Raw genomic sequence first — 13,352 nt, forward strand, 5'->3', positions numbered from 1 at the left:
TTTCATATGGTTCAGATGGTTCATTTGTGCCTTCTTGTAGAGTTACTACACAGGCTTTAATACCAGTTCATCTTGAAAAGAAAATAATTCTCAGTCTAGGGTAGAAATACTTCTGTTGTTATTGACTTGCTGAAATAATTAATAAAATACATTTTTTTCTTTTTCTTTCTTCCATCTTATATTCTTCCTTGTGTGACAGACTTTGTTGCTTTATTTTGGGTACCAAAGGGAATAAAATATGTTTTTGCTTTTTTTGTGTGTTTTCAGGCTCGGATAGCGTTTTTACAAGGGGAAAGAAAGGGCCAAGAAAATTTGAAGAAAGATTTAGTGAGAAGAATAAAAATGTTGGAGTATGCATTAAAACAAGAAAGGTAGGTATACAAACGGTTTAGTTTTTCTCTGACCTGAAAAACTCAGTAGACTAAGATGAATTCCCTTCCATTAAGTGAAATGCCTTAGAAGATTATTGTGATTTACTTTATGTAAACTTATCTTTAAGTTGATTGTCTTCACCTTGTGTTTTCTAACAACTTAGTGTCTTTTAAAATAAAACGACATAAAGAATAATTTGCAAAATGTTTGGACTTCTGTCTTAAATAGACAAACGGGACAGTTTCTCTTCTCTGGGTTCAAGTTATGGTATACTGAGTAAGAGTGAACATACCCAAAGGGTTCATACCTTATTACTATACCTTCATCTGTGCTTCAGTTGTATTAAATTGGAAAGGATGAAAAATACTGCTCTCTTGTTCCTTTTCAGCTATGTTGTATGTGTTGCATAATGAAAACTATTTTGTGAAGGACCAAAATCCTTTAAAAATCGATTTTTCATTTTGTAGGTTTTTTTTTTTTAATGTGGTCGATGCTTGCATATTTAGCTTCACCAGGTGTGTTTTCTGTAGCACTAATTTCCTGCTTAAAAAAATTAAAATTCCATTCAGTCTGTACAGGGTAATGTCCTTCAAACCTACCTTCTTTTGTTGCCTCGTTATTTCATTTAACCAAAACTGGTAGTTAATTTTGTGAAATAACTTGGGAAATAATCTTGTCAAGTGCCTATACTTTCACTAGAGGACTCAGTTCTTATTTTTAATTTTAACTTGCTTCTAAAAAGTAGCTGAGTCCAATGGTGAAACATCTTGACAATCAGGCAACAAAATATGTAGTCTTTATTTGTGTACTTTGGTTTTGGAGGAACATTCCTGTCAGAGTAAACTTAAAATTTTGTAGCAAAATGTGGTGAGATTTCACCTGGATATTTTTAAGTTAGTTGTCCAAGCATAAGTATGTCTAAATATGTTTTACATTATGGATCAGTGTTATCAGTAAGGAACTAGTACAGAAATAAGTTTCAGTTGTTTTCCTATTAAAACCTAGTGTTTTGGCAAGATAGCTTTGTTCTTCTGTGTGAACTGTCCAGTATAGAGGTGCTTCAGAAATCATTGTATATTCATACAGAAAGCCACATCAGCACATCATATATTTTCTGGTGAAGTAATAGGCATAAAGGATCTATTACTTCATTCAACCCTGTCCTTTCAATGAAAAGTAACTCAGGGTTTCCAGCCAGCGTATGGTTAAAAGTTGCATTGTCACATCAATATCTTCAGGTAACGTACAAGTCACTCTGGGTTCAAGGCAGATGAAAGGTATGCAGGGTCTTGGGGTGTAACTAACCCCCCATATCAAAGAAACAATATGCTATTATGGCAGATGCAGGTGTCTTGCACGTAAGTAACTTTCTGAAGTTGAAGGAAAAAGTTTTGCTTATTTTGGCAGGAATGAACTGTGTGCTCTGTAGAGAGTTTCTGCAAATGTACACCATAAAGCAGTGAGAATTGCCCACTTATTGAGATAACTCAGAGGCAATTAATATCACCCGCAGGGTGAAGGCATCCTGTAACAGGATGCACAATTTCAAGTTGAATGGCATTGGTGAAACCTCATTCCTTTCCTGAAATGAAGCTGCCCTTCTAGTCTTCCCACAAAATTCTGAAATTCATCTGATGGCTAAGAAACAGAAGAATACGAGCAGGAACGTACTATTTGCTTTAGTTCTTGTGGCTATTGGGTGCAATCCTCCACTGTAGCAGGTTTCAAGAGGAAGATCCTGGCATAAGTTTCAGCCATAATTCTCATGAAGATTGCTAGAAGTGGGAATTGAAACTTGAGTTGACTGGTGAATGTGTGGGAGGCAACGAGGAAGCTACAAATGCTCAGTAGTGAAGGGATCTAACTATGAAAGTATGATGGATTGAGTAATTGAAAGCAAGCAGGTACTGACTTGCCAGTACATCATTCAAGAATTATGTTATGTTGGTTTCTGGCTTGTTGCACTCAGTATTCAGGATAATGGAAGTTATCTTTTTTGTCATTGTTCCCCTGAAGAATCACAACTAAAGAAAATACTCCAGCTCTGAAGCAAAATGAATTCTGAGAATTTCAGACCTGAAGATTGTTGACAGCAAATCTCAGTGCTGCACCTGATTCCCCTGACTCTTTTTCTTCTTTTCTTGTTGCTCATTCCCTGATGCCATCAAAAAGTTTCATGCAGTTATGAGTCAGGAACAAATTCATTCAGACAACTGTTGTGATTTCTCAGAAAAGCTTATGAGGCAAAACATCAGTGTGTAAGATTAAGTAAAATGCAGTAGTTGTTACAAAGTAGTTTGATATTTCTAGTCTTTATCTCTAAGTATGTGTACTACTGTTTTAGACAAGTAAAATGTTATTATTTTAGTGTCCTTAAATGCTTTGATAGTTTATAATTTTTTAGTAATAAAATCAGGTCCTATGCAGTTACATGCATGGGGTTTCTTGGTTTGTATCTAGTGTGTATTCTTTTATGGTGCTTTGCAGACCCAGGCAGATGTCATTGGCTGTGTGCTCTGAGCCACTCTGAGCTTCGTTAGCATAGTGTTGTGCTTAAATTAGTGAGACTTGCTGAAATCATAAAGCTATGGCTCTATTTTGGCTTTGTGGCTTTGGACTGGAGCTGACTTACACCCTTCCAACTGAGTGGTGTGATTCAACAGTTAAATAGCAAGAAGCAGTTAAATCAGGTTAGATGTTGTTTCTTCTGCTCTTTTTTACTCATGGAAACCTAGCCTTAGATAAATCAATACTCCAAAGATTGAAACATTGCCCCTTGTAGAATTCAGTTACTCTGTGGTGTGGAGGAGTATTGTCAGTGACTTCTCAATGACATTGTAGCTTGTTAGTGGTTTTTAAGATATTTAGTAATGCCCCCATCAGGGAAAGGAGTAGATATGCAAATACATAGTTGATTGGAATTTAATAAGGTTAAATTTTTGCTGTGAAATTGAAGTTGTAATTTGAAAGACAACTGGTCTCATTGCATGCAGCAATATTTTCTCTTATTTATAGTGGCTAGTCATTGGTATAATTCTAGATCAGATACATTGTTATCTGTGCTAATGAACAGTTAAAGTAGAATTTTAATTAATGTTTTGAAATTGTAACTCCAAAATGGAACAACTGCTCCTAAATAGTATGTCACAGCTCTAAATTGAAGAAATTTAGGTTGGATTTTCAATTATCATGCTTTATTGGCTTCACTTATGAATTGAATTAAAATTATTTTGTCAACTTTATTTGACTTGAATTATTTTAATTTTAGTTGTTTAGGGTTGCTGGGGTTTTTTACCCCCCAAATGGACAGTACTTTATAGGGCGTATAAATTATAGTATGTACTTGTAAAGCCCCAGACTAGCTTGAAAAGTTTCTTAAAGGGGTTTAGGTTTTTTAAATATCCCGAGGCAGGTGCATGATGAAATGTGACAACGTTGTCAGGAGATTAAACAGCAAGGTTTAGAAAATAAGGGCAAATTTTAAACCAAACATTCGCTCAAGAAAAAACATTTCACAAGGGATTGACTTAGCAAACTGTAGCCCGTCCAACTTCAAGTTAACCAGACATGCTTCAGTTGCCTTGAGCCAATAATCATTTTCTCCAGTCTCTCACTGTACGTCTCATATTTGGGAAGCTTGGTGGAACGTTGCCCTGTTACAATGGGACACCAAGTTTTGTCTCTCAGTTTAAAGAGAGCACCTGCGGTACACAGTCTAACTAGTGCAGGGATGAGCTATGAACATACTCATAAATAGTTGAAAAATATTATTCTGTTTAGTTGGCAGTTGGATTCAGGTCACAAAAAGTCTTCAGGAGCTTTACAATTTTTCAGTTACAGTGTGATTGCCATGAAATGAGGGATTTTATCTTACTGAAAAGGGTCAATAGTGCCATCTACTGACAGTTTGTTAATGAGACTGCCTAATTGCAACTTGAGCAGAAATTTGTGTAATCTTTAAGAAAATCCTTGCCATCAAATAAATAAGGCACCATTTGAGTACCAGCTTCTACTTTCAATTTGAAAACACTTGCAGTAGTGGCTCAGGGATTGCAGAAGGGTATTTGGAAATCCTTGATTTTGTCCAGCACGTGTTCCATTATGTGTCTTTGATTGAGAAGTTTCATATTCAAGAATAGTTTTTATGAGTGATGGAAGCTAAGTGTTGTTCAGTTATTCTTAAATCTTTGGTCATATGTTTCCTTTGGATTGATAACAACTATATTGCTTAGAGGGCTTAATCAAAATATGGCTGCTAATGTTTTTATGGATATTTTTCACTTTGACTCTAGTGCAGAACACCTAGAGCTCTGTACCATGAGATTTTGAGTATTTTTGCAAAGGATCTGGGAGGTAAAAGTCAAACTGTCAAAGATCAGTGATGAAGTTTGAGAATTCCAGTATATAGGCATAGGTAGTTTGGATGAGATTCGTGGTTGTAAAGGGAGCTGAAGACATTTTGATAGGCAACTTGGGTAGAGGATAAGATTTTGAAGGGTTATGTATACTTGCATGGAAATAGTATCACCAAGACCAGTATTTTACAAAGTGATGGTGTTTGGCCAATTGATGGGGGTGGTGGGATGGACACAGACCCCCGTGGAAAGAATGGTCTTAATTAAAGTTGAGGCAGGTGTAAGGGGATACATTTGATAAAACAATAAGCATATTACTCATTTGGCTTTAGCGACAAGCAAAAATAAGCAAGGTAATGCATCTAATCATTACTATATGAGAGAGAGACTAGTGATTGAGGAGGATACATCACCAATTGCCTAAACACTTCACTGTTATCCAGAGTCACAGTCCTTGTGCAGTGAGGACCTGGAGAAGCCTTCCCAGCAACTGGGAAGATCCTATGTGCTATGTGTCTGCTTATAGGTGAGGTCTCAGGTTTGCCCAAAAACAGGTCCAGCTTTTATAGGCCCAAATCAGCAAGTCCAAGTGACTTGTTAGACTTTTTTTGCAGAAATAATCTAGTTCTGATGGCATGCTTCCTGACTTGCCAGGGTCAGAGCCCAGGCCATGGCTGGGAGAGTTTTTGCCTAAAATATTCCACTAACAAGTCTCTAGGGATAGTCTGAGAGGATTTCTCCTGCTAACAAGCCCTTAGGGACATTAGTTAGGAGAATCTCTTAATATATCTTACACAAGGTTATACAGATGTCTCTGCAGCAGCCAGTTTGGCATTAAGAACAACTAATATAAATATTTTGATCATCTATTTTTAACTAAAGAATCTTGATGGTATTAATTGCATCATGTTCAGGATTCATCTTATAAGTCAGCTCAGGCCTAGGCCTGCTGTTCAAGCCTTGGCATATCAGATGGAGAAGGAGAGATTAGGGTCAGTGAATCAGAAATCAGAAGATGGGAAGGACTGAGGTGCTTTTGCATAGGAGGACTAAGAAGAAATCAGAAGCTAAGCCTCCTGTCAATGAGGAGGAGAAAATCCAGAAGAGAATACAGGTGGTGAGAGAAACAGTCAGTCTAACATGGCTCTTCTGAGGGATAGGTATCATAAGCAAAGACGGAGCAGGAGACAAATTGAAGCGGAAATCAAAAGTAGCAGATAGGCAGGAACCCCAAATCAGTTCATTCATTGTAGTGTGATGACAGTGGTACAACTGGAAAAATTATTTCTTCTAAGTTCTTGAACCTGCTGGTTCTCTTATTAAAAATACACAGGAAAGGTTCTTTTATTAGATGATACACAGGAAAAACCCCACATTCTTGGAGAACACACTAAACTCTTGTCTGTAAGTTACTTGATAATTGTGAGTAATTGCCAAAATACTGTCTCAAAACTGTGTTCTTGAAAGACTAGAAATAATTGCTTGATGCAAGAATTATCACAACAGTTCTAGCTGGATTTATTGTACTATGTTGGTATGGTTGCTTTAAATGGGAACGGTAGAATGTTTTGAGTTGTTCAAAGTCTTGTCGACTAATTTGATAAACATCTGCATACTTTTTCAGGGCAAAATATCATAAATTAAAATATGGCACAGAATTGAACCAAGGTGACTTGAAAATGCCAACTTTTGAATCAGGTAACTTTTTTACAATAAATTTTTGTCTGTTTAATTTATTGCAACTTTCTTCTCTGCACCCCTCTCATAGGTCTGTTATAGGGAATATGTCTAGGGAAGTTATGGAGTAAATGGCATAAATATTTTTTTAACCTGAAAAATCAAAATTAATTGACCTTTTTTATTTGTAGAAGCTGTGAATTTTTTTATCTTAAATCAAGGAAAAGACTCCAAAGAAGAAAAAATAGGCTATCCTAACTGCTTTTCTGGAGTGCATCTGATTTTGCAGTTGTAAATATCAAGTTGATAATACCAGTTTTGCTCTTCAGAGTATTGCAGATGGAAGAAAGCATTTCTCCTAATAGTGCTGGGCTCTTTAATAAGTTGAATTGTGTTTAACTTCTTTTGAAATGTTGATCTTTGGGCCTGTATTTGTATAATTGTGCCTTAAAATTGTGGTCTACAGATTTATATGCCACCCGCTCCCTTTTTCCTTCCCCATTCTGTTTTCCAAGTACCACATTTTGGGTACATTTATACCCAGTTGAAACTAGAGATCATGATGCATATTTCTGACTTAATGGGAATTTCTGTTTGTGTCTAAGAGCAGTATAAATTAGATGTTAACTATGATGCTGTGTTTTTCAGAAGATACCAAAGATACAGAGGTTCCTGCAGTACCTCAGAATAGCCAATTGACCTGGAAGCAAGGCAGACAGTTACTGCGACAGTAAGTAGCGTTGTAGGATATTCGTGTATTCATACTTTTTCTTGCAGTTTGAGGAGCTCTGTGAAGCATAACTGAGGTGGGCAAATAGTGGTTTGTTCTTCAGGACCTCAGAGTCCTGAACTTTAAGCAGTACAGAATAATGTTTTCCGTGTGAGAGAGATTACAAAGCTTATTTTTCCTTAAATGATACAACAGTGACATTCATTTTTAGCAGTGAATACTGAGTTTCCTTTTTCATTAATTCTACTTTCCTTTTTCTTTCTTCTCTTAACATAACTAGGTATCTTCAGGAAGTAGGTTATACAGATACAATATTGGATGTACGCTCCCAGCGGGTAAGGTCTTTGCTTGGGCTCTCCAATTCAGAACCAAATGGTTCAGTAGAGACAAAGAACTTAGAACAGATCCTGAATGGGGGTGAATCTCCTTCGTCAAAACAAAAGGGACAGGAAATCAAAAGGTAAGTGAAGGGATAAGAAATGCATAAAGCCTGATTTGGTTAGTCATTGATACGTGCTGGTCAGTTCACATTGAACTTTTGGCTAGGGAGCCTGTGAGCACCTGTGAGTGTAGCTGACCACTAACAATTATGAACTTAAAGTGAAATTGATTGTACGTAAGAACATATATGGTTATTACATACATACATGAATGTTATACTAACATGATATACAGGAAAATTGTGTGTTGATGTTAAATTATGTAATGTAATCACTTTGGAGTCGTTATTTTAAGGAAGGAGTCTGTTGAATGGTGCTTTTGTAATAAGGGCTTAAGCAGATGTAGCAACTTCTTCATTCAGCGATTTCTTGTTTTGCTGGTTTTTAAGTTATTAAGCTGTCAGGTAGCAATTTTTTTAAATCTGGTTAAGCTTCTAAATATCTTCAGCAAGTAAAATGGATTCTCTCTTAATGTTCTTATTTTTATAGGAATTCTGGTGATGTTCTTGAAACATTCAATTTCTTAGAAAATGCAGATGATAGTGATGAAGAAGAGGAGAATGACATGATAGAAGATATTGCAGAAGGAAAAGAAAAGCATCGGATAAATAAGAAACACAAAGTAATTTTTTTTTCTTTTTATAATAGATCTGAAATTCCCTTTCAGAAGGGAATTTTTTGTCTAGAGATGATAGAAATATGTAATGTCAAAGTATTTGTTGCACTATTGTTATCAAAGTGGATTATATGCAGATGCTTTACTAATAGATGTGGTGGTTTACTTAATATATTACATTGCAAACTTCAAAGTAACTAACCAGGCTGTTTGCAAATATGAATGCTCTGGATTTTCGTTGGATTTTCCTGAATAGTTGGCAGTGTGAGCTTGGCTTGATGCAAGCCTTAAATCTCCCAAACTGATTTGTCAGGAAGGGGTTTTCACCATACCTTGGACTTCTGGTAAAGAGATTATTCAAGCATTAAGTTGAATCCCTTTTTTCTATTTAAAGTCTGGTAATAAGATTATCAAGTAAATCTCTAAGCATATATTAAGATCTTACACTCACTTTTTGACTTTTGACAAAGCTTTTTTTAATAGAAAACAAAAGAATAATTTATAGTTATATGGATAAAAATGGTCACTTTCTGCAAAAGTAAGAACATTTTGCAAACAACCTCATGTGGAAAATTTCTTGAACTGAATAATAAAATAAAACTTTTCACTGATGCCTTAGCTTCAGCAGAGAATTTGTTTGTTTTGTTTAGGGTGAAGATATGGTTAGAAATAGTAAAAAGACAGTTTTCTTAAAATATATTCCAAGCTTATGCTTAACACCAAAATAGAACTGGAAAGCAAAAAGGAGGAAAGGCTTCTGGACCAGTAGAAAGCATAGCTTGTAAGCTTTCTCTGCAGAGCTATTGATAGGGCAAGAAAATCAACAAAGTTTTCTAATTCTTGTGTTAAATAAAAAAAGTGAAGACTGGGATGTGTGGGATTTTTGTTGCTAAAGCTAGTGTCAGTGTTCTTTTTATTTCCTAACATTCAGCAGACTGCACTGTTCTCTTTTTTGTTCTGATAGGCCACCTGAGGTCACAGTTTCTTCTTCTGCATTTTAAATTGGAAAATGTTTTCACCTGCAACAAATTACTCAGTGAGAATAGCCTATATATCTTCTAGCCTAAATGACTAGAAAATCTGTTTATGATTCAAATGCAGGAAAATATTTATCTTCTTGCAGATTGGTAATGAAGGTTTAGCTGCTGACCTTACAGATGACCCTGATACTGAAGAAGCTTTGAAAGAATTTGACTTTCTAGTGACAGCTGAAGATGGTGAGGGAGCTGGAGAAGCTCGAAGTTCAGGAGATGGAACAGAGTGGGGTAAGACACTAATAAAAGCATTGAAATATAAAGGAAAAACTTGTTCATGATACTTCTTAAGAGTTTTGTAATACTTACTAAAATGGTGTGGATGTGTGGATGAATGTGATGATAAAACATTGATGATTAGAAAATGATATATTGTAGGTATACTTTCATATATATGTTGTTGTAGGTACAAGTACAATTGTAGTCACATTTCTTTCAGATTTTGTTTCTGATTTCAAAAGTAAGAGGAGAATATTTTCTTTGTTAGGTAAGAAAGGCTAGGATTCTGAATGTTTTTATACCTGGATTATATTTGCTTTCAAATACAGCTTTCTTTTTTTTTGTATTTGTTTCTTATCAGGACCTTCAAACTTTTGTACCGAAGTTAAGTTAATTTCTTTGGTGTACTTAAAAAATGGACCATTCTTTTATTTTTCTGACTGAGATTTTCAGATGTTGTTGCTAATATGGCTTGTATTAGTAAAATTAAAAAAAAAACCCAAATCTTTTCTAATAGCCCAACTTTTTATTAGTAACTTGATGGGAAACAAAATATGTTAAGTCAGTAATTTCTGCAACCTGCATGTTTCAAAAGAGGAGATTGAAAGGAGAAAATTTGTATAGGAAAAAGAATAGTGATCCAAGTAATAGATATCTGCCTTTACATGGGAAATCAACTATGAATGAAGAAAGCCCCAAACTGCCATTAGATTGTGTTGTTTGAGCATTTTATGTGACAATGAACTCATGCTTAAATAAACATCCAAATGAGCAAAGAAAAATAAAGATTTACAAAAATTAAGTAATGGCCCATCTTCCAGGAAAATAATACAGTCTTGATTTTGAAGGTAACAAGGATTTGAAAGAATTCTTTCCTAAAAACTAGTATCAAAGGATTAGTCACCTGTATTTTTAAAAGTCAGTTTTATTTCTAGTTGGAAGATGAAGCTGAGCAAACTGTTACCTTTGGTTTTGGTAATAACTGTCTGTTTTTAGTATCATCTTAGTTGCTTGCTGTTGTTCCCTTTTGAAGTTGATGTTATTTAAACAGTTTCTTCATGATCTTTTCATTTAGGCACACAGGCAGATCTCTTGGTAAAAGATGTCTCATAGCACCTGAAGCAAGAGTTTTTGACTTTGCAACATCCCTTCAGATATATAGTGATGTAGAAAGTTGTGGTTCCAGTATCAGTCTTACTATTGTATATAAAAGGCAAGATCGTTTGATATTGTAATTCATGCAGTCAAAGATTTATCCAGACTGCTGAAACCTACTGTTTGAACTGGCTTGTCCATTGAAATTCCAAGTCGCTGTTTCCAAGGATTACTTGCCAGTGTGTTCTATGTCTGGCATTTTCTCAAGTAGTTACCCAGTTTTAAAGTCTGTTTTAAAATTGACCACCATGCTTTTCTTACAGCTGTTTGAATGTTTATGACATTTTCAATGAACCCATAGCACAGTAAGGCAGAGCAGTTTAGGAGTTTGTACACACTTGTGACAGCTGATTTAACTGCAACAATCCCATTGCTACCTAAAAACTTATATCTGAGACAAGAAAGGGGGAAGGAGGAAATAAAACATAAACTTAGTTTCATCTTTCAAAGTACATTCTCAGTTTTGTTGTATGAAGACAATTTTCTAAGTTTTTTCCATATTTTGTAACTTAATATTTAAATCAGTCAAAGACATGCCTACAAATTTAATAGTAATATTTATTTCACAGTATGTCACTGATTTTAGTACAGATGTTCTTTCCTTAAATGGGCATTTTAAGATACAGTCCATCAGATCTTGGGATTGTGTTACTTTTTAAAGATCACTGTAAATATGACAAGACTTCTCTGTTAACTATCACAAATAACATTTTAAATACTGTCCCACTTAAATGCTTTCTAAAATGAAATAATACAGTGCCTAAACCAATCTATTTTAGTTATTTTAAACTCTATGAACCTTGTTACTTCAAGTATCAGGTCCATCCAGTTAGTTATTTATGTTGAGGGGAAACTTAATTTAAATGAATATGTACTATTACTTCCTAAACAATTGCATCAGTCATGAACTTAAATATTTCAGTTTAAATCCATATTTTTCTTCATAATGTAGGAGTTGCTCTGTTCTGTTTTCATAGTTTTTTCTTTCTTCCTGTTTTTGTTTTCCCGTCATTAGCCTCCGTCTTTCTCTTCTTACCTTTGCAAACATTTAAGCATTCTGAAGAAAAAAGTTAATATTTACTTCTCTAATTAGTAATAATGCTTTTGTTTCGTATCTGGAAAGCATCTGATGTTTAGGCTCTAAATATATTGCCTAGTTTTGCTTTAGTAATATTTACAATACGTAATTGGAGAGTATTATCTGAAGGTCCAACTTTCAATATCCTAAAATATTTCAGCACCAAATTTAATAGTTACATTTTTGCTGTTGATGACTTCTTCAAACCTGTCACTGAGTGTTTGGAAGTCTGGATTGCTTTTATTTTCTGCTGTATTACAGCTTTTTATGAACACATTATATTTTATGTAAGTGCCTTAACATACTTTGAGTGTTAAATTAATTCCAAACATTGTGATTTAAAGTGTTCTGTCATGGAGCATATTTTACTTAGGAACAGCTTTTCTTCAAAATAGTGAAAGATGAGGAAGTTCAAGCAGTGTTAAATGAAGAGTCAAAGTGATGTGACACTTAAAAAAATATGTACAGTTTTAAATGCAAAAAAAATCCTTGTGATTTTAGTATGAAGAAAAAAAAGCATTTATAACTGCAGTTTGCTTAAGCAAACAGCAATTTATATATATTGTTATATATTGTGCTACACATTGCAGATGCCACTTATTACGAGGTCTCTTTATTCTGCTTAAGGTTTCATGTGTTCATCGCTGGATTTCTCTTCCCCACGAAACACAAAAGTTCTCTTTACAGATGGACCCTAAGTCAGAGAATGACTGTGCCCAGAATTCTGGGTGGCAATGTGTGACTGAAATTCACAGTCTCTTGGGCCATCTTCAAAAAACTTCTAGAAAATAGAGAAATTTAAAGCCAGCCTTTCTCCACTCAGTTATATAGATCAATGGACATCCAGGGTCCTCTGTGCTGTCCTGTATCAGTTTAGTGCAAGGAAGGCCACTCTTGGGGGCAATGGCAGAGGTCTTCTAGGTACATGGCTCTGTTCTGAAATAGCCTAATATATCTAGGCATGCTGGAGAGAAATACTGCTGGGTTTTCCTAAAAACCTTGTTTGAAATTCATTTCACAGCCTACCCACTTAATCCGAGTTTGTGTTTTATCTAGTTTTCTATGTGCAGCCTACATTTTTGCAGCCAACAGTGTTGGTTTTGAATATTTATGTCTGCAGGCTTGTGCTTCTTCTGTTGATTGAATGAGCCCAGTTCCTTCAAATTCTTTGTCTTTATATTCAGTGCCCTATTTGTTTTGCACTCTACAGACATTTTCTAAACTTCCAGTGTAGAACACAGACTGAACATGTTACTTTAATTTTGTCATTACCTGCACTGTCCCAGTTTAATGCACTGCACCTTTTAAAATGTACCAAAATGGCATTTTTTAGAATAGCACTACATTGATGTTAGATGTGATCATCTTCTGGTTCTCTTTATTTCCCTAATCCTTCTCTGCAATGCTGCAACCTAGCTGATTATTTTCATTTTATTAATGGTGCTTTGGAATTTTATTGATTAGTTTTAACTGGATTTTAATGGAATTTTCTTTTAATTGAGTTTTAGCGGTTTCAGTTTTTTTCCTCTTTGACTGGGCATGTTCTCTGACTTAGCTTTCTGTGCTTCTTGTGTTTCCTGAGTAATCACTCTTCCTCTCTGTCAGTGCTTAGGCCCAGTGATCAGAAAGACTGAGGTCTTTGTGTTTGCAGTTTGGTAGATGTAGTTTGGTGTAGG

The 13,352-nt window shown here is 35.1% G+C and overlaps 1 protein-coding gene across 5 annotated transcripts in view; it reads left to right on the forward strand.

The window, feature by feature from the left end:
- STRN3 (striatin 3) overlaps positions 1-13,352 on the forward strand; it is a 58,888-nt gene that overhangs the window by 19,252 nt on the left and 26,284 nt on the right. For 4 of the 5 annotated variants that reach the window (XM_064716034.1, XM_064716036.1, XM_064716037.1 and 1 more), the window contains exons 2-7: positions 268-371; positions 6,352-6,425; positions 7,053-7,134; positions 7,415-7,594; positions 8,064-8,196; positions 9,314-9,455. In XM_064716034.1, the coding sequence (XP_064572104.1) occupies positions 268-371; positions 6,352-6,425; positions 7,053-7,134; positions 7,415-7,594; positions 8,064-8,196; positions 9,314-9,455 (715 nt within the window). The remainder of the gene's footprint in view (positions 1-267; positions 372-6,351; positions 6,426-7,052; positions 7,135-7,414; positions 7,595-8,063; positions 8,197-9,313; positions 9,456-13,352) is intronic. The other variant, XM_064716035.1, reaches the window with a different exon arrangement.

Source organism: Zonotrichia leucophrys, chromosome 5, assembly GCF_028769735.1.
Source record: "Zonotrichia leucophrys gambelii isolate GWCS_2022_RI chromosome 5, RI_Zleu_2.0, whole genome shotgun sequence".
NCBI classification, from domain to species: Eukaryota; Metazoa; Chordata; class Aves; order Passeriformes; family Passerellidae; genus Zonotrichia; species Zonotrichia leucophrys.